The 22197-nt window shown below is 38.2% G+C and overlaps 2 protein-coding genes and 1 long non-coding RNA gene across 4 annotated transcripts in view; all 3 read left to right on the top strand.

Moving 5' to 3' along the window:
• Positions 1–7007, top strand: part of LOC107659743 (B-cell receptor CD22-like) — a 7903-nt gene extending 896 nt beyond the window's left edge. Inside the window, exons 2-8 of the mRNA XM_016448775.1 lie at positions 1675–2019; positions 2118–2366; positions 4932–5186; positions 5274–5522; positions 6431–6512; positions 6594–6633; positions 6738–7007. Of these exons, the coding sequence (XP_016304261.1) occupies positions 1675–2019; positions 2118–2366; positions 4932–5186; positions 5274–5522; positions 6431–6512; positions 6594–6633; positions 6738–7007 (1490 nt within the window). The remainder of the gene's footprint in view (positions 1–1674; positions 2020–2117; positions 2367–4931; positions 5187–5273; positions 5523–6430; positions 6513–6593; positions 6634–6737) is intronic.
• A 4806-nt stretch (positions 7008–11813) lies between these two features.
• Positions 11814–15923, top strand: LOC107659772 (uncharacterized). The gene is made up of 3 exons (XR_001630946.1): positions 11814–11983; positions 12198–12266; positions 15875–15923. It is a non-coding gene; the product is annotated as an uncharacterized LOC107659772 (long non-coding RNA).
• Positions 15924–17455: 1532 nt separating this feature from the next.
• Positions 17456–22092, top strand: LOC107659771 (B-cell receptor CD22-like). 2 transcript variants are annotated; one of them, XM_016448800.1, is made up of 9 exons: positions 17456–17831; positions 17930–18178; positions 18256–18510; positions 18617–18871; positions 20026–20265; positions 20876–20963; positions 21050–21089; positions 21306–21496; positions 21651–22092. In XM_016448800.1, exons 1-9 carry the CDS (start codon positions 17531–17533, stop codon positions 21697–21699), a joined length of 1668 nt encoding a protein of 555 aa, XP_016304286.1. In that variant the 5' UTR covers positions 17456–17530; the 3' UTR covers positions 21700–22092. The 2 variants fall into 2 exon arrangements, with proteins under 2 accessions (XP_016304286.1, XP_016304285.1); XM_016448799.1 differs by lacking the exon at positions 18256–18510 and adding an exon at positions 20331–20385 and having other exon boundaries at positions 17463–17831; positions 20026–20210.
• Positions 22093–22197: the final 105 nt, after the last annotated feature.

Here is a 22197-nt window from a genome sequence, read left to right as displayed (position 1 = left end):
TTTTCACTTCACAAGACATTAACTGATGGACTGGAGTGGTGTGGATTATTGTGATGTTTTTATCAGCTGTTTGGACTCTCATTCTGACGGCACCCATTCACTGCATTGCTGAGCAAGTGATGGAATGACGCATTTCTCCAAATCTGATGAATGTTCATTTTTAGGTGAACTATTCCTTTAATCTGCATGGTTCATTTGTCATCATTTCAAAAAAAAAAAAAGTCACACTGGTCTATTGGGTATAATTTATAATAATATTTTATTTACATATACAACATCTCTGATGTTTACAAGGACTCAAGATCACGGAGGTCTGTTTACAGGTCAGGTCTCACACCAAAGCCCGGTCCAGGAGGAGGTTCTGTCAGTGAGGTTAAACCTCCGGCAGGTTCACATGAAAAACGGCCACTCCTGATGGAAGTGAGATCATTACAATCAATTAAAACATTCTTAGCATGCCAAATGATTCATTAAAGGGGTCATGAACTGAGAAATCAAATTTCCCATGATCTTTTGACATATAACAGGTCAATGCACTATAAAAACATCCTGTAAGTTTCAAAACTCAAAACGTTCTCATTAGTCTAAAAAGAGCTTATATTGAAACCAAGCTCAGAAAACGACTCGTTTTGGAATGTGCCACTTTATGACGTAATAGTGTTGGATAAACCCCGCCTCCGCAGGAGAAGATCAACCTACTTGTACGTCACTGCCTCTTTAGCCCCGCCCACTGATACGCACTTGTAGCAGGACAAGAGAGACGCAAACACAGGATTACTCCATCAACAGAATCAGACAGATGATATCACACGATTACAAGACACTGTGTGGTGTAAGGTGTTAAAAATAGTCTTTGAATTGCCTTCCTTGTGATCCTAACACCGTATCTAGATCGGACGTGCACGCTATTATTGCGTCATGATGCAAATCAGTTTCTCTTTCAGGTCAGAAGCGGTGCGGATGCTTGTCTGTCAGAAATAGAGCGAGACATCAGTTTACTGTCGAGGATTTGTTGTGTCAATCCGTGCCACATCCAGTATAGACAGAATCACAGATTATAATGGGTTCTGTTGTCTAGAGTCGCGTCCGATTTAAACACGGGGGGAAATGAGCAAAGAGCTTCAGATCGCTTCAGTTAAACACTAATTGTTTGTTTGCTTTAATTTACTACGGATTCATTTTTAAATGAGAGTATGACGCAGGCAGAGAGACTGAAAGTAAACGCTGATGCAGCGCAGAGTCCGACTAGAGCAGATCCAACAGTAATGTCGCAACACATACGTGTGAGTAAACGTGCTTTTACCACTTACATTGTCTGTTCCAGATCATCATACTGAGTATTTACACGTTTTTAACCCAAACGATCCATGTTGTTTTCAGAGTACGTCACAGAAACTGTTAGCCAATGACAGCAGTGGGCGTTTCCTTGAGTCTTGAATGAGCCCCGCCTATAAAAACAGACCGTTCTGCAAAGAGGCTCAAAAGCAGGATAGAAAATAGCCTAATACTTCTAAATTATGTTTTTTTATGTAAAATCACACTAACATTATAAGTGAACCTCAAAGAACATTTTAAAATAATTTTAAAAATGCAGTTCATGACCCATTTTAAAGAATATGTTAGAGAGCCTTAAAAGAATATGAAGTTGTGCTCAAAATTAATTCTGTATTTCAGGGGTTTCTAGTGGTTATTGGGGTGTGAGTTACAGTCATTCACACATCTGTGCACTAAAGGACTCATCAGTGATAATGAGCTGCACTTATACATACCCTACTGGATATAAGATCATGAAAGTGTTCTGGACCAAAAACCCTGTAATGGGTGAAGAGCCTCCAGATCTGTCTAAGGATCCTGAATACAGTCAGAGGCTTCAGTATCTGGGAGACAAACAGCAGAACTGCACCATCAGACTGAGTCATGTGAGACAGAAAGATTCACACAAGTACTGTTTCAGATTCATCACTGATCAACCTGATGGAAAATGGACTGGTTATCCAGGAGTGACTCTTACTGTCACAGGTGACTTTCATGAGGCTGAGCTCTTCTTCTGTGCATTATGTTGAATAATAATCAGTGTATGACAGCAGCACTAGATATAATGTGTGTGTTGTGTTCAGATCTTCAGGTGGAGGCTCCTGAGAGAGTGACAGAGGGTCATAATGTCAGTCTGACATGTAAAAGCAGCTGCACTCTGACTGACAGAGCAACATTCATCTGGTACAGAAACTCACAGCCATTAACTGAGAGAAGAGACGGAAACAATCAACTCCTGCTGCAGTCAGTCAGAAGAGAGGATGCAGGCAGATACAGCTGTGCTCTACAGGAACACACTTACATCTCTCCTGCTGTTTATCTCAATGTCATGTGTGAGTACAGATTAAATCATATTTTTTGGCCACCTGAGTAAATTTGTTCGAATATCATACAACAGAGAAGTTTAAGGTTTTACTTAATTTTGATGTTTGTTGACATGTAAGTGCAAAGTTACTTATTGTCAAAAGAGTGCTCAAAAGGGACCATCAAAATAAAGTGTTACCAAAGTTTCAACAACAGAATTGAATTAGAAATGCAAAAAGGTTTTAGTAATAGGACAATCCTCTTCCGGTTTTGGCATGGCGCCAGTGTTTGGCTTTGCCGCTGTGGCTGGATGTTCACCCTGACTCATTTTATTTGTTTTCTGTGCTATATTGCTGTTAAGTTTGTCCACAAATGTCATGTCTACTGCATGGGTGTATGATCGCCAAACGATGCTTCTGATTCGATCCTCTATGGAGGAGTGTGGTGGGGTATGTACCTAGAGTAGTCCAGGTGCATTTTCTGCCCCGTTTATATGTCTGTCTGCACCGTTTACTCGCTATGGAGTAGGCATAATGGGACGCACAAAGAAGCAGCGGAGAAGGAGAGGAAAAAGGGCAGGGAGACAGGTGCATTTTAAAGACTCCTGAAGTTGGGACTTTTTTATGATGGCTCCAGACCATTGTATCTTCATTCTGTCTTCCCGGACGTCCCTATGGTTTTGGTCTGTCAAACTTACATCTGGTCGCGGTGTGTGCGCTGTGCACCTGAGGTCGCTGCCGCGAGCCTCACCCTCTACGTCAGGTGTTGTTTCGGCACCGCTCAAGATGGCTTTGATTAATGCCCGTTCAATTTCAAACAAGTCATTTCTGCTCAGTGAATTATTCACTTCAAAAAAACTGGATTTTATGTTGCTGACGGAGACATGGCAAAGGATCTTGCTTTTAATGAGGATCCTCTGCCTGTTAAGCGAGCATCCTGCTCTCGCATGATTAACCAGCATGCTGTTGAGAATTTCTCAGCCGCCTTTGACTCAAGCTTGGTTATTATCTCAAATGACATTGATGCTACTTTACAGTCATTTAATGAACATTGCACCCTGCTACTGGACAGAGTGGCTCATTTAAAAACTTGACAAACCCCCCCATTTTAACACCCCCTTGTGGATAAATGAAGCTTTAGACGTGTTTGTCGGAAGACTGAAAAAAAAAAAATTCAGGAAAGCGACTGAAGTCCACCACCTGCATCTTAAAGAGATCTTGTCAGATCTAAATGAGATGATCAAGGATGCTAGAGCATCTTATTTTATGAAACTGATATCTGCCTGCAAAGTGAATCCTAAAACTTTGTTTGAAACTGTTAACAATATTGTTTCTCCTGCTACATCTCTTGTCCCTGTGTTTTCTAATAATGACTGCACTCATTTTTTGTCTCATTTTGTGGACAAGGTTATGGCTGTCAGGGCAAACATTGCATCACCAGCAAATCCTTTTACAAGTTACCCAACAAAGTCTGTCAATTTTGGACTCCTTTAGTCCCATTTCCCTAAATGACATAATTAAGTTAGTGGGCATGATGAAACCTTCCCAAAGCCCTGTGGATATTTTGCCTGCGTCTCTGTTTATGAAATCTATTACATCTATTGGCCCTATTACGTCTATCTCTTAGGCTGGGCCAGGTCACTAGGTGTTTTAAACATGATGTTGTTCAGCCTCTCTTGAAAAAGAGTAGTCTTGATGTAACATCATTTATTAACTACAGGCCCATTTCTAAATTGCCTTTCTTCTCTAAAATCTTAGAAAAGGTATTGGCAATGCAGTTAAATACGGTTTTGGAGGCTCATAATATATGTGATAAATTTCAGTCTGGCTTTGGTAAAAACCATTCGACAGAAACTGCCCTCCTTAGGGTCTCAAATGACATTTTGATGGCTGCTGATGCTGGTGAATGCTCTGTGCTGGTCTTGTTAGAGATTAGATCTATGGTTTCAAAAAAAGAGATGGAGATGCTTGTTCATGCATTTATCGCTACACGGTTAGACTATTGCAATGTTCTCTACACTTGTTTGAACAAATCTTCTATGGATCTATTACAAGTTGTACAGAATGCGGCTGCAAGGCTTTTGACTAGGACCAGCAGGAGGTCGCACATTACTCCCGTGCTTAAGGCCCTGCATTGGCTTCCCATTGGTTTTAGAGTACATTTTAAAATTGTGGTCAATCAGCCTCTTATATCCAGGATCTATTACATGCACACTCCCCTGGCCGGACTTTGAAATCTTCTGGCCTAGACCTTTTAACTATTCTCAGAACACGTCTTAAGACAAGGGGTGACCGTGCTTTCTGTGTCGTGGCTCCAAGGCTTTGGACCTCTCTACCCTTATCATTCTTTTAAATCTCATCTATCTTTTAAAAAACATCTAAAGTCATCTTTTTGGACAAGCTTTTAACTAACAATATGGTCTGGAAGCAATTTTTTGTGATATTTGGGGGTATTTGTACAGCTGGTATTTTACTTGTTTTGATTTTAATTTTATTGTAAAACACTTTGTGACCCCTTGTCTGGGAAAGGTGCTATATAAATAAATTTTACTTACATACTTACTAATATTATTTTCATTTATATTGGACCTCTAGATCCTCCAACGGAATCTTTTGTAACAGTGAATCCATCTGGTGAAATAGTGGAGGGAGATTTAGTGACTCTGAACTGCAGCAGTGATTCAAACCCACCTGCAGAAATCAGCTGGTTTAAAGGAGGAACGTTTGTAGGATCTGGAAGAATCTACAGCATCTCAAAGATCAGCTCTGATCACAGTGGAGAATACAAGTGCAAGTCCAGAAATAAACATGGAGAGAAAGACTCTGATGCTGTGACTTTAAACGTCATGTGTGAGTTAATGATGGTTCAGTAACTGTGATATTTAATCCTCTGTCACCTCAAATGTATCATTATTGATCATGACATCTATGTTTTAGACCCTCCAAAAACAATATCAGTGTCCATAAATGGATCTGCTGAAATAGTGGAGGGGGATCCAGTGACTCTGAGCTGCAGCAGTGATTCAAACCCTCCTGCTCTGAACTTCAGCTGGTTTAAGGAGAATCAAAGCTCAGCTGTTGGATCTGGACAGAGTTTCAATGCACTACAGAGTGGACGCTTCTACTGTGAGGCTCACAATCAACACGGATCTCAGAGATCAGACGCTGTTGCTGTCACTGTACATGGTGTGTATCACTGAGTCATTCTGCGACTGGATGAGTGGGGGGGGTTAAGAATTATAAAATCTGTTCAAAGTAATTAATTTTATGAATGTATTTATAAAATTTCCTAAATACAGCAACATTTGGTGCAGGCTCAGTTTGGAGTTGGAACAGTCACTTTAGGACACAATTATAATGCATTTAGTCTGCTTTCATTTCCACATTGTATTAATCTTTTGAGCGGTATGATTTGATTGTTATATCTGTGCCCCTGGAGGTACGGTCGTACATAAGAGATTCAGAATGGTCAATGACGTCACATAACTGCCAAATTCAAACTTTGCTTTCGAGCTTTGGCTGGCACTGAGCCAGAGATGGACGCGCTCTGTGCTTCTCATATAATCACAACTATGCAGTGTTTTCAACCATATATTGTTTATTTTTGGTTTCAGACATTTGAATACACACAAGTGCTCCCTGATAGCACATGTACATCTCGGAGACGTCTATTTGACGTCTGCATTTACATCTGCAAGATGTATGTTTTAGAGTGTTTGCTCATCTGGGTGTTTCCTATCAGATGTCAAACAGACGTTTATTAGATGTCTTTAAGATGTTTATGATTTAGAATGTATGTAAAACTGACATCTTACAGACGTCTGTCAGATGTTTGTACACAGCAGATGCTTTCCAGATCAAGAGATCTTTAACAGTCATCTTGTAGACGTACGTGTTTGTAAAATACACACAGATGTTTATGGAAGCAGCAATAACAATCCATTCAAATGTGACAAAGGGGGCACCAGTCGTGAAATCTTTAACTATGAAGATAAATGCGATTGTGTTGAAATTGCAGCTGTACACTATGAATCATGGTTTTGTTTTCTCATATTAAACATAAAAGCATTGTCTTGTTACTTGTCCTGTTGTAGGAAGGAAGTTTCGGTATGCAGTTGCTGGAGTCACTGGAGGATTGGGAGGTTTAATCTTCATATTCATCATTGTGTTGCTCATGTAAGTTCATGTTGTGTGTCAGGAAACACATTAGTACCAAGCTTATTTCCTAAATGCATTTTACATAATTCTTTATTACAGGAGGAAAAAACAGAGACCTAATCACATCGCACAAAAGCAGGTAAATCAAATTATCAAACGAGCATTAAGCAAAAGTTATAACACAAAGGTATTAATTATTTTTGCCATAAATACAGTGTAACAAGTAATTTTCTCTCATTGTAGGATGACCTTTATGTCAACGTATCAGCTCACAATAGGTCTCTGTCTGAATCTGATGCCGCGAATCAAAACAATGCCCTGTATTCCTTAATTACTCTCAGCAATTTCAGTCACAATCAGACTGAAGGAAAAGCATCTGATTCTGAAGATACAGAAGAGATCCAGTATGTAACTGTCCTGCATCATAGAAATAAAGAGATGAACCAACCGGAAGAGGAGGAAAGCCAGTACGACAACATTAGAAAATATCGGACTGATGCTGCAAGGAGGTGAGAAACATCATGGCATGTTCATAACATAATAAATCATATTAAGATTGAATCAGAACACTGTTGAGCGCTCTTGAATGCCGTTCCTGCATTGGTTGAGGTTGTATTAATTGGCATCTGTGAAGGTAATTGATGCAATATCTCTGGATATATCCATTTCACAGAACACAGCCACTGTTGCATTTTGCCTATTAATGGATTGCCACAGAATCTATAAATAATAGCTCTACATGGGCCCTCATATGTCAGCAGATGTATACACAGCAAAAACTCCACTCTCCTTAATAGTTTATTTGAGTCTACACTTAAAATTAACACTGAAGTGGAGTTAAAGGTAACGAGATCATTAAGGGATTAATTGAACGATGATTGATCATTAGTGAAGACACCTGATGTTAACAAGCAGAATCACTGAAGGAAAGAGTCAACATTAAGTCACCATGATGGTGGTCAGTGTTTACTTTATTTCGGCCCTTGACTCTTTAAACATTTTTTTCTTTCGTTCTGTTTAACTGTATGTTTATAAAGCACATTTGCTATGGCATAGAAAACACAGCGAATATATGTTAAGCTGCTGGTCATGGTTTGGTAGCATAAACCTTGTGGTTATACCGTACATCATTCTGAGCCCAATCTCTGATTATATGGGTGGTGTGATAATTTTACATTAATGTAGTGATGGGAGACACAAACCTTTTCGAAGCTTCGAATCAATTGAACCAATTGCTTTGCAAAATGACTCACTGTTTCGAAGCACTCGAAACACCACATGCTGGTGGTGCACACTGCTGGTCAAAACTGTGTAAATGCAACAAAAACTCATGCATAAAAACAGCTTTTACAAACCCAATGAAAACGCTTTCATGATCTCAGTGAACTCGCATGATTCACGGGTTCACAGAGATCGCCCCCCTAAGGCGAACTATTGAAATTTCAAAACGTTTCAAAACAGTTATGATGTTACGAAGCCTCATTTACTGGGTGATTTATGTTGTTATTTTCTTTTATTTGTTTTTGGAACATATTTTTAGGTTAGTCTAATTTTCAGTTTTTGGAGTGAAATATATATGTATTTTTTTATTCTAAAGAAACATTTCCTAATGCAAAATGTCTTTTGGTTTTGGGGTCAAATATAACCCATGCATCTTCTTGACAGGCATTGTGCGATTCTCCCTAGTGTGTGTTTGAGTGTCAATCTTGAATGCTTGTTAGTGGTTTTATGCATTAGAAGTCACAGAAACGCTCTACTGCCATCGCTGTCATATTGAGTTCATGCCACTCTCGTCTGGTTGTTGTAACTTCTCTTGAGCATTGTGGCTGGTTCAATCCTCATGTAAACAAGAGTCGGGCAGGAAATGAGCAGGATGTGATTAATTTACCTTTGTTTTGAAGTGTTACTCTTTAGACTGATGGAGGAATGCCACATGAGGGGACAGGAGCGCACAGTTACAGCAACAGCGCTGTGGTTTTCCCACAATGCACTATTTAACCATCAGAGGTCAGGGTCAGGCAACAGGCATCCAAACAAACAAAAACATTTTCAGAAGGAGCCTTTTGTGTCACAGATATATAGAAGCTTCTCAAGATATTATATATCAATCAGCTTTTCATTCCCTGTTTACTAGAGATTATTTGCTGCTTTGCCTTTAATGTTTGCTTTTGTTGTCTTGAAGTGACATCTTACAGACGTCTGTCAGATGTTTCTACACAGCAGATGCAGATCAAGAGATCTTTAACAGACATCTTGTAGACGTACGTGTTTGTAAAATACACACAGATGTTTATGGAAGCAGCAATAACAATCCATTCAAATGTGACAAAGGGGGCACCAGTCGTGAAATCTTTAACTATGAAGATAAATGCGATTGTGTTGAAATTGCAGCTGTACACTATGAATCATGGTTTTGTTTTCTCATATTAAACATAAAAGCATTGTCTTGTTACTTGTCCTGTTGTAGGAAGGAAGTTTCGGTATGCAGTTGCTGGAGTCACTGGAGGATTGGGAGGTTTAATCTTCATATTCATCATTGTGTTGCTCATGTAAGTTCATGTTGTGTGTCAGGAAACACATTAGTACCAAGCTTATTTCCTAAATGCATTTTACATAATTCTTTATTACAGGAGGAAAAAACAGAGACCTAATCACATCGCACAAAAGCAGGTAAATCAAATTATCAAACGAGCATTAAGCAAAAGTTATAACACAAAGGTATTAATTATTTTTGCCATAAATACAGTGTAACAAGTAATTTTCTCTCATTGTAGGATGACCTTTATGTCAACGTATCAGCTCACAATAGGTCTCTGTCTGAATCTGATGCCGCGAATCAAAACAATGCCCTGTATTCCTTAATTACTCTCAGCAATTTCAGTCACAATCAGACTGAAGGAAAAGCATCTGATTCTGAGAAGAGATAAGAGATCCAGTATGTAACTGTCCTGCATCATAGAAATAAAGAGATGAACCAACCGGAAGAAGCCAGTACCCAGTACGACAACATTAGAAAATATCGGACTGATGCTGCAAGGAGGTGAGAAACATCATGGCATGTTCATAACATAATAAATCATATTAAGATTGAATCAGAACACTGTTGAGCGCTCTTGAATGCCGTTCCTGCATTGGTTGAGGTTGTATTAATTGGCATCTGTGAAGGTAATTGATGCAATATCTCTGGATATATCCATTTCACAGATGTACTGATCAGATGGTGGAGGATCAATCAGTGATTTACAGTGCAGTCAAATGATCAACGGATCAGTTTGGTGAAATTACTGTTCCTGGGAAAACTGATCTCCATGTTGACATCGCCCTCGTGTGGTGGGACTGCTTGTCTGTTGCTGGATTTTCATTTCTTCTTTTTAGTTTTACCTAAGAGCTGGTTTATTCCTTGTTTTTGCAAAGAGCATTTTCTCTCACTGGTCCTCTGATCAGGATGTTGCTGAAATCCTGAATTCTTCGTCCAGTTTGTATGAAATCTAGAGACCCTCCTGACAAAATGTTGGTCAAATCTGAAATCAGCTGAATAAACTGAATAAACATATGGCAGGACTTTTACTTTCTGACCCCTGGACTTTACACCTCTGGTTTTTGGAAACATAATGACTATGTTATTTTAATCTACATTATTGTTGGTAAACCCTCAAAAAGAATAAACTCCTCATCCAATTTGTATGAAATTTGGCGTGTTTTGTCTAGAGACACTTCTGACAACAACTTGTCGAGGCAGAAATGTTCATAATTTCATCATTTGCATGCCCTGCCTACTGTGAGTACAATATCCAAATTTATTGTAGTGATGGGAGACACAAACCTTTTCGAAGCTTCGAATCAATTGAACCAATTGCTTTGCAAAATGACTCACTGTTTCGAAGCATTCAAAACACCACACACTAGTGATGCCTGCTGGTCAAAAGTGTGTAAATGCAACAAAAACTCAGGCTAAAACATGCATAAAAACAGTTTAAAAACCCCATTGCAAATGTTTTATTGAACACATAATACATTAAATGCAATAAAGAAATTATAAAATACCGTTAAATATTAAGTGCCTGTATAATATGTGGTTTTTAACGTATTTTATATTAATTGGCTTGTTTTGTTTGTTTTATGGAGACCTTGTATATAGAGGCCAGTAAGAGACTAACTACTTCACATCCTTTTAATTACACAAATGACTCGTTACAAATGTCTACAAATTGATGAAACTGATCCGAGATCAGGTAAAAACCATAGACGCTGGTTCAATGTTTCGCCCGCTGGGGGGCGATCTCAATGAACTAGCTCGATTCACAGGTTTACAGAGACCCCTGTAAGACACCCTCAACGGTATAAATTTTCAAACATTTCAAAACATTAATTGACGTAATGAAGCCTCGTATACTGAAATCACGTGACTTTGGCAGTTTGATACGTGCTCCGAACCACTGTTTTGAAACAAATGATCACAAAATCACAAAAGTTTCGAAGCGTCACGAAGCAGTGATTCAAAAGCGGCCATCACTACATTATTGATTACAGCAGCCCTGTGGTGAATGCATGAAATTCTGCACACACACAAAAAAAGTTTGAACCACTTCATTTCTTTAGACCAGGGGTGGGCAAACGTTTTGACTGAAGGGCATCAAGTTCTCCAAATCAAGTGAGGGGCTGCCTAATGTGTGTATGACAAATTAAGCTAAATTGACACTCATTTACTACTGTACTGTATGTATATTTGTACATACATGGCAGTTCTATTATTGTACCATCTCTACTTTATTTTGATGAGCACTTTATGACACACAGATAAGGCAAGATCTCCCTGCGCATCCTTGCAGCCTAGCATGGATAAGAGCAGGGAGAGCAGTAATAACCCCCTTAGAGTAAACAGAACAGAACAAACATAAATGTATTGCAGATATCATTAAAGTTCAATAATTTAATGTAGCGTTTTAGAAATTAGTATAATTCAAAGGAGAATCAGAAGGCTGAATCCTGACTGACGGGAGGAGTTGGGGATGGAGGAGGTTAATTAGTTATTGAGCAATGCAAAAGCTGGTGATAATGCTGAAGGACCTTATATATGAGTGCCGTAATAGGTGTCGCATCCCTATAAGTAGACAGGATATGACTTGAAGACTTGCTTGTGACTTGAAAGCCCCACCTCTGGTGTGAGTAGTCCAGCTTACATGCAATATGTATGTGTTTATTCCTGGCTTTCATTTACAACAAAGTATTCATGATCTGAAAATCTGCAAGATAGACCAGGAAATAAACAGAATGTTTTTTTGTTTTGTTGTTTATTTTGGCAAATCTAAAAGAAAGATTTTTTTTTTTTATGTCATATTTTTACGTCAATAATCAGAGGTTAAAAAGAGAGAGGAAAGGGGAAATGAGCTGGAAATGACGCCGTTCTGGTTATAAATGAGGCTGCTAAACCTTCCTCCTTTCTCTTCATGTGTCATTTGGTTTCAGCTGATGAGTTGTCCTGCGCTACGGTATGACCAGTTTCTTATCATGTTTTGTTTGTTTGTTTGTTTATACATTTTCAATGCTTCTACACTTAACAAAAAATGTGTCTGTTTTGAAACTGTTTTCACTCAGAAATTGCTAGTAAATTTCACAAATAATTACAATTACAATTTTGAGGTAGAAAGACTGAAATATATTTTTCTTGTAAATCTCATCCATATATGAATTTCTGTGTTGCAGGTGTTGTTATGGTGATGTCAGTCAGAATGGCTCTTCTTCTTCCTCTCATCTTTTCTCTCATGATCCACAGTGAGTTTCTGATGCTTCTCAATAGGCTTGTTCAGACTTTCGGATTTTTGTGCATATCCGATTGTAATCCTCATATTTAGCCTGTGTGAACAACAAAAATCACATGAAATTCAGTTTTTACAAATCCGTTTCAAGCTACATTTATACGTGGTTTTTAAATCCTGTTCAAATCGCATTTCTGGAAATCCGTTTCAGTCTGACCACTCAAATTGGATTTAGCGTATATTTTTCACGTTCTCAGGCCACGTAAAGCATTTTTTTTTTTTGTAGCAGGCCTGTCACAAAATTGGTGCGATATTCAATTGTAAGCCTATGGGCGAGACTTCCGGTTCATTAGCCGTTGTGAGGGAAATAACGAGAAGAATAACAACGTGCAGTAAACGGTAAAACTGTTTGCACTACAAACCAGTGTGTTCATAATTAAGATAATGCATTATGGTAAGACACACCAATTTGCAGTCTCAAGCAGCAAAACGAGCTGTTTTGTACAGCTAAAAATAGCTGGATGTAATAGGTGTCGCATCCCTATAAGTAGACGTGGATCAGCTGAGAGTCAGCTTACGCGAGCTTAACTAACGTGACCTGCCAAAACTGACGCTACTCTTGATTTATATTCCCCTCACTCCACAAAAAGTCCCGTAAATTTAGCAGTGTTCCGAACAGAAAAGGAAACGTCCAATTATTTCCATGCTTTCCCATGAAATTACAGTGGCCTTGAGCAGGAGGATAACACTGGCTTTTGTTCTTTTACTGGAAAGTCTAAAAAAAATGTTTTTAACATTTTTAAAACAGTACCAATACTGTTTTTAAACAAATGAACACGTTCAATTTTTAAACACGTAACTATTTACAAACTACGCCAGTTTTGTAGAAATAATATGGTAAGACACCATTTTTCAATATCAAGCAGCAAAATGAGCGGTTCTGTACAGCTAAAAATAGCTGGACACGGATGAGACCGGAAGCCAGACCCATAAAATGTACAAATTCCCGCTCTTATAGGAAAAATAAGGTGGATAATCGTGTTGGAAGCAGGGTTGCCAAGTCCGCGTTTTTTATTTTATTTTATTGGACTGCTTTTAAACTGTTGCCGTTGGGTTGATTTTTCCACTTGTGTGTTAAAGGTTTGAAATATGGCATCAATTAAATTTCACTGAAATGCTTGTAGTGAAATATTTTGTGTTCTACATATGATAAAACTGTGCTGCATGTTAACTTTTGTGAAGGAGGGCCACTGGTAGGAAGCCTTTGAACTGTGTTTATGAACAATCTGCACAACAGTGACTGTAAAATATGTATTTTAGGTATGGAAATGGCATATAAGAGTTTTGATATTTGGGATATGGTCATTGCACTACTTTGGGCTGTTTTTGACTGGACATCGGGCTTGTTTTGTCATGCAGACCTGGCAACCCTGGTTCATAATTAAGATAATGCATTATGGTAAGACACACCAATTTGCAGTCTCAAGCAGCAAAACGAGCTGTTTTGTACAGCTAAAAATAGCTGGACACGGATGAGACCGGAAGCCAGACCCATAAAATGTACAAATTCCCGCTCTTATAGGAAAAATAAGGTGGATAATCGTGTTGGAAGCAGGGTTGCCAAGTCCGCGTTTTTTATTTTATTTTATTGGACTGCTTTTAAACTGTTGCCGTTGGGTTGATTTTTCCACTTGTGTGTTAAAGGTTTGAAATATGGCATCAATTAAATTTCACTGAAATGCTTGTAGTGAAATATTTTGTGTTCTACATATGATAAAACTGTGCTGCATGTTAACTTTTGTGAAGGAGGGCCACTGGTAGGAAGCCTTTGAACTGTGTTTATGAACAATCTGCACAACAGTGACTGTAAAATATGTATTTTAGGTATGGAAATGGCATATAAGAGTTTTGATATTTGGGATATGGTCATTTTGACTGGACATCGGGCTTGTTTTGTCATGCAGACCTGGCAACCCTGCTGTAGAGCAGATGCTTTCAGTTTAGAATTGTATTGTATGTTTTCCAACTGCACTAAATGATTTTTATTTCTATAAAAATGCAAAATGACAGTGGGGGTGGTGGTCTAGTAATGTAATCGGTGTATGACCAAACACTGTGTAACACCAACTAGTGCAGTAAGCTTAGTGTTAATGTAACTTCATTATTCTTGTTATGTGCCAAATTGTGGCTATGTGCCCCACACTATATTTTTTGACCGCCCACTTCTCAGCAAGGGTAAAACCGCCTGTTCCCACAAGATATGCACTGGGTCCGATGGGATCCCGTTCCCAATGCAGCCCTCTAGTAGGCCTAAAGATCACGGCTTGAATACTCCTTAGAGCGCAATGCATGCGTTTGTTTTCCGTGTTGAGTGTTCGGTGTTGCTTTCTTAGAATAGAAAATAATTTGCAAAATATAACAGAAAAAGAATAGAACATTAAAAGAATATAAGAAAAACCCCACACACATTCCCCCAGCCCACCTGAAATATCACTTGTCCCACCCCTTCATCTCAAGACGAAATATAATCCAGCGTAAAGGCAACATGTTGTCATGTTGTAAGACAACATCTGTAATGCAAATTGTATTGTTGTTAGAAACCAATGCAGATATTCAGTAAAACAAAAGAGCGGATTTGAGCAGTTACCATACACAGTGTGGACAGTCAGTCATCTAGATCAGATTTGAATCGGATATGCACAAAATGGGATTTGGACTGACAGTGTAAAGAAGGTTCAATGATTGGCTGTGTTGTACTTTCAATTATGTATAGAAAGGAACTGGGTAGTAACTGATTACATGTAATCTGGATTATGTAATCAGATTCCAAAAATTAAGTACTTGTAATTAGATCACATTTTAAAATACTCATTATCAGATTACAGTTACTTTTTTATTGATTACATTTAACAATTTCATTACAAACATTACACAAATTCACATTATTTCTTATTTACATGTAATGCAGGGATTCATGTCATTTGGAGCCAGTAACAGATTACATTTTATAAGTAATCTACCCAGAACTGTAAAGGAATAAACCAAATTATTCTCCTGTATACCATTGGAGCAGTACACGCATGAAGTCTGTCTTTATGTCTGTCCAATGCTTTCCTCAGTATCTCATTTATAATGTAAATGTAATGGCAAACTTATCTTCATTATGTGGTTTTTCTCAGAAAATACCAATGTATAATATTGATTGTATCTGATTAATATTTTAATCTAGACAGTGCAAGTATTTTCACTTCCATTTTTACTGTTCTGGCTCAGCTGTTCAATGCTGCTTTTCTTCAACACTCTCTACTCAACAGGGTTGCCAGGTTCTCATGACAAAACCCTCCCAATTGCAACTAGCCCAATCATGTTTCGAGGGGGGTCCCCGGTAGAAATTGCGTTCTGGTGGGTAAAATACACGTTTTTTTGGCAGGGTTCCCCTGGTAAAATTAGCATTTTAGGGGCTAAATATCACTTTGTTGTGGTCGCTTCAACCCGCGGACATTAAAAACCACGGACTTGGCAACACTGCTACTCAACAACCAAAAGACGTTCAAAGATCTTGAGCTAACACATTCTGTTAGGAACTGCTGCTAATCTTTTCTTCTTATGAATTCTGTGTTTCAGGGGTTTTTAGTACTGATTGGGGTGTGACTTACAGTCCTTCACACATCTGTGCACTAAAGTATGACCAAACACTGTGTAACACCAACTAGTGCAGTAAGCTTAGTGTTAATGTAACTTCATTATTCTTGTTATGTGCCAAATTGTGGCTATGTGCCCCACACTATATTTTTTGACCGCCCACTTCTCAGCAAGGGTAAAACCGCCTGTTCCCACAAGATTTGCACTGGGTCCGATGGGATCCCGTTCCCAATGCAGCCCTCTAGTAGGCCTAAAGATCACGGCTTGAATACTCCTTAGAGCGCAATGCATGCGTTTGTTTTCCGTGTTGAGTGTTCGGTGTTGCTTTCTTAGAATAGAAAATAATTTGCAAAATATAACAGAAAAAGAATAGAACATTAAAAGAATATAAGAAAAACCCCACACACATTCCCCCAGCCCACCTGAAATATCACTTGTCCCACCCCTTCATCTCAAGACGAAATATAATCCAGCGTAAAGGCAACATGTTGTCATGTTGTAAGACAACATCTGTAATGCAAATTGTATTGTTGTTAGAAACCAATGCAGATATTCAGTAAAACAAAAGAGCGGATTTGAGCAGTTACCATACACAGTGTGGACAGTCAGTCATCTAGATCAGATTTGAATCGGATATGCACAAAATGGGATTTGGACTGACAGTGTAAAGAAGGTTCAATGATTGGCTGTGTTGTACTTTCAATTATGTATAGAAAGGAACTGGGTAGTAACTGATTACATGTAATCTGGATTATGTAATCAGATTCCAAAAATTAAGTACTTGTAATTAGATCACATTTTAAAATACTCATTATCAGATTACAGTTACTTTTTTATTGATTACATTTAACAATTTCATTACAAACATTACACAAATTCACATTATTTCTTATTTACATGTAATGCAGGGATTCATGTCATTTGGAGCCAGTAACAGATTACATTTTATAAGTAATCTACCCAGAACTGTAAAGGAATAAACCAAATTTATACCATTGATACCATTGGAGCAGTACACGCATGAAGTCTGTCTTTATGTCTGTCCAATGCTTTCCTCATTATAATGTATATAATGTAAATGTAATGGCAAACTTATCTTCATTATGTGGTTTTTCTCAGAAAATACCAATGTATAATATTGATTGTATCTGATTAATATTTTAATCTAGACAGTGCAAGTATTTTCACTTCCATTTTTACTGTTCTGGCTCAGCTGTTCAATGCTGCTTTTCTTCAACACTCTCTACTCAACAGGGTTGCCAGGTTCTCATGACAAAACCCTCCCAATTGCAACTAGCCCAATCATGTTTCGAGGGGGGCCCCCGGTAGAAATTGCGTTCTGGTGGGTAAAATACACGTTTTTTTGGCAGGGTTCCCCTGGTAAAATTAGCATTTTAGGGGCTAAATATCACTTTGTTGTGGTCGCTTCAACCCGCGGACATTAAAAACCACGGACTTGGCAACACTGCTACTCAACAACCAAAAGACGTTCAAAGATCTTGAGCTAACACATTCTGTTAGGAACTGCTGCTAATCTTTTCTTCTTATGAATTCTGTGTTTCAGGGGTTTTTAGTACTGATTGGGGTGTGACTTACAGTCCTTCACACATCTGTGCACTAAAGGACTCATTAGTGATAATGAGCTGCACTTATACATACCCTACTGGACATCAGATCACGAAAGGGTTCTGGACCAAACAACTTGTTAAATATGAAGATACAAGTGAAGTTGATGATGAAGATAAAGATTCAAAGTTTCCAGATCTGTCTAAGGACCCTAAATACAGTCAGAGGCTTCAGTATCTGGTAGATAAACAGCAGAACTGCACCATCAGACTGAGTCATGTGACACAGAAGGATGAACACATGTACTATTTCAGATTCATCACTGATAAAGATAAATGGCTTGGTGTTCCAGGAGTGAGTCTTACTGTAACAGGTGACTTTCATAAGGCTGAGCTCTTCTTCTGAGCATTATGTTGAGTAATAATCAGTGTATGACAGCAGCACTAGATATAATGTGTGTGTTGTGTTCAGATCTTCAGGTGGAGTCTCCTGAGAGAGTGACAGAGGGAGATTCAGTGCGTCTGACATGTAAAAGCAGCTGCGCTCTGACTGACAGAGCAACATTCATCTGGTACAGAAACTCACAGCCATTAACTGAGAGAAGAGACAGAAACAATCAACTCCTGCTGCAGTCAGTCAGAAGAGAGGATGCAGGCAGATACAGCTGTGCTCTACACGGACACACTTACATCTCTCCTGCTGTTTATCTCAATGTCACGTGTGAGTACAGATTCATTAGTATATAAATAGTTGAGTTTATGTTTGGGGGGGAGGAAAATTACTTTTGTCTTTTTTAGACCCACCTAAGAGCGTCTCAGTGTCCATCAGTCCATCTGGTGAAATAGTGGAGGGAGATTCAGTGACTCTGAGCTGCAGCAGTGATTCAAACCCACCTGCAGAAATCAGCTGGTTTAAAGGAGGAATGTTTGTAGGATCTGGAAGAATCTACAGCATCTCAAAGATCAGCTCTGATCACAGTGGAGAATACAAGTGCAAGTCCAGAAACAAACTTGGAGAGAAATACTCTGATGCTGTGACTTTAAACGTCATGTGTGAGTTAATGATAGTTCAGTAACTGTGACTTTAAATCCTCTAAACATACTCTATGATGTTACATTTATTGTAATACTTAATGACGTCAATGTTTTTCTGTGATAGATCCTCCAAAGAGCGTCTCAGTGTCCATCAGTCCATCTGGTGAAATAGTGGAGGGAGATTCAGTGACTCTGAACTGCAGCAGTAATTCAAACCCACCTGTAGAAAACAGCTGGTTTAAAGGAGGAATGTTTGTAGGATCTGGAAGAATCTACAGCATCTCAAATATTAGCTCTGATCACAGTGAAGAATACAAGTGCAAGTCCAGAAATAAACATGGAGAGAGATACTCTGATGCTGTGACTTTAAACATCATGTGTGAGTTAATGGTTTATTCATTTTGACAAGACATTCTCTAAATATCTGTAATCCAACACAGTCTCGAAAAATTTGTTGCAACTAATTCATACATTTTTATATGATCTGCACATGCCCTGCTGAGGGTCAGGTTTAGAGGTGCTGGTTCATGCTTGCTTTATTGCAAATCATTGGTTCTATTAATCACATAGCATACACTCCTATGAAATTTGTAAATCATTCTTACTGTTTCTAATGATTCATCATTACATCTCTCCTGCTGTTCATCTCAATGTCATGTGTGAGTATTTGGTCATAATTTGAAAAGTTAAAAAGTTTGACGACTATAAATCTGAAATTAAAATATTATTTCATATTTAGCTCATCACCTGTGAAATTTTATAAACATTATTTCCACATCCTAAAGTGAGTATCTCCTGACAGGAAAACAAGAGTGAAAAATGTTGTCAGATGTTAACGTGAGAACTTGCATTGTTATTGCGACAAACGGAACACAACAGAATATTCAACACGGGAGAAATTCAACTCAAAGAAGAAATTACATAATTTTCTATGAGCATTTTTTTTTTTTGGATCAATCTTGATTTGTCAAAACAGTGGACAAGTCAGAGTGAATTGCTGCATGCACACGTAGAGCTGTGCACATGTAGCGGACCAACAGATTTTCACAGATTTTCAACAAATTACATTTCAGTTTCAGTTTGATGTCAGTATCACATCACATGTATAGAGTTCGGTTTTTAAAAGACAACTCTGAAAACATATTCTTCCAATTTCCTTGTTCTGTGTTTTCAGATATTCTTTGCATTACCAGGTATAATAATTATAAGTTTTGGTTGCTTAATTGAGACAAATTTGCATGTACAGAATTTTGTAGCTGGCACAGTGGTAACTTTTTTCATTATTTGTCAGGTGTAGGCTATGGGATAATACAAACATGAAGCTTAAGCTTCTATCAAACATATAACTTAAGCTTGTATCATTAGTTTCCACTGTGAAACCTAACAGCAACCAAAATGCAATGTTTTGAAATAATTATGTTCCCAAGTTATTGAGGATGATGATGATGATGATGACGACACTTCATTTTCTAAACATACTGTAGTCTCAAATTTATGGTTTATGGATTTTTTTTTTTTTTTTTACATTTTTAGACTCTCCAAAGAATGTCTCAGTGTCCATCAGTCCATCTGGTGAAAAAGAAGATTCAGTGACTCTGATCTGCAGCAGTGATTCAAACCCACCTGCAGAAAACATCTGGTTTAATGAGAATCAAAGCTCAGCTGTTGGATCTGGACAGAGTTTCAGTGCACTACAGAGTGGACGCTTCTACTGTGAGGCTTACAATCAACACGGATCTCAGAGATCAGACGCTGTTACTGTCACTGTTAAAGGTAAATCAGTTAAATATTTCTGCTGAGCATTTGTTTGAAAAATTATGAATGAATTCTACTGTGAGGCTTACAATCAACACGGATCTCAGAGATCAGACGCTGTTACTGTCACTGTTAAAGGTAAATCAGTTAAATATTTCTGCTGAGCATTTGTTTGAAAAATTATGGATGGATGGATGGATGGATGGATGTTTTGAAGGTGTGGTTTGCAGAAGTGCTGGATGTGACAGATGATATGATGAAAGCTTAGCTCATTGATATTATTCAGGCTGTATTGACGTTGCAAGGTAAACTCACTGGACTTTCCATTCTTACAAATTGCTTCCAATTAATATTTATCAAGCTAGTCGAAACTAAATGTTGTATTAAAGACTTGTAGACCCACCAATGAACTGAAATTTAAATAAGACGTTCATTTAATTCGTGTATAAAAATTGCACATTTTCATACCATTTATTTTGTCAGCCAAAGACCTGCCAGAATACACTGGCTGGCATATTATATTTTTAGTCACCATCAAACATTTTCTGATTTCTGCATCTAATAAATGCTGCATATATTGCTATTTGTACATACATAAGATCATACTGTAGTTTTCATTCTTTTTCAGGAGGAGATAAAACAGTCCTGTACGCAGCTGTTGCGATCGCAGCCGGATGTGGACTTTTATTTCTTATCTGCATCATCATGTTCATAAGGTGACATCTTTAATAATGCACGATGGTGTACTCATTAATAATTATGAATGTGTGTTTGTGTTTACAAGCTTATCTCTGCACTACAGGAAGACAAAAAGTGGAGTTGCAGACGTCAGACAGAAGCAGGTCAGAACACAGAAATATCTCGGTTTCTGTCATGACAATGAAATCACAACTTCGTTATGTCGTGTTTTATAAAATATGTTTTTTTTTTTTATTCTTTGGATCTGAATCTGAAAGAATGAGAAATCAGTGAAAATGAGCTAAAGGGACATGCATCTCATGCAGGTGATTTTACTTTTACACTTCACTTTTCTGAAAGGTGTTGGCTTCTTTCTCCAGGTTCAACAGCCTTCCAGCTCTGAGAGGAACCACTGTGATGATGGTCTGTATGCCAGAGTTTCACCCAAGAGACCCAGCGCAGATCAGACCGCGGGAAAAGCCAAAAAGATAGTGTACGCAACCTTCCAACACATCCGAAACAATGAGAGCAACGAGAATCTGAGAGTGCACCATCCTGATCCTGCTGCGAGGTGAGAAACAAAATTGGTTTGAGTCACATTTTCTTTTTATTTTGAAACGTACTAATTGCCTCAGAATTGACTGACCTATGATCGGCTCCTGCATTACTTGTGGTGGATCTTAAATGGTCATCCACACTTCATATTTGATTGTGTTGTTCCACAGATTCGATGCGATGGTGGGTAAATCAGTGATTTACAGCAGAATCAAGTGATCCAGGACTCGTCACATGGATTAAAATTGAAGCTGAACTCAATCAGCTGAGTGTAAATATACTGCAGCTTTGAATCAGATGTTTATAATAGTGATTTAAATGTGTGTCAAGACACATGACATTTCTCCCTGGCAGTAGTTGAATAGGAAGTACGTACCAATACCACAAACTAAGAATGTCCATGGTGGTTATTTACATCATTGTACCTAGATATTTTTAAGACCGTGGTTTGTGATTGGTGCGTCTGTGTGGGGAAGTTACAACCTCAACTAGCTGCATTTAAACGCCTGTCGAAACTCTTTCTGTTAATAGCATGTTTTGTAATGTTTCCAAAGATTTGTGTAATTTTCCATGAATTGCAGTCTCGGTGTTACGTGTCTTAGTCACTCTTCAGTAAGCATCCGTTTTTGTGTCTTTTGTGTCTGTTTTTCATGTTTCATAAAACATGTTTGATGCTTTGACATTATAATTTCATGCATGTTTAATGTATTGGTATAT

This window comes from Sinocyclocheilus anshuiensis, unplaced genomic scaffold, assembly GCF_001515605.1.
Source record: "Sinocyclocheilus anshuiensis isolate Anshui unplaced genomic scaffold, SAMN03320099.WGS_v1.1 scaffold968, whole genome shotgun sequence".
In the NCBI taxonomy this organism is placed as follows: Eukaryota; Metazoa; Chordata; class Actinopteri; order Cypriniformes; family Cyprinidae; genus Sinocyclocheilus; species Sinocyclocheilus anshuiensis.
The sequence above is the reverse complement of the archived record's forward strand: the minus strand, read 5'-3'. Positions and strand labels throughout refer to the sequence as shown.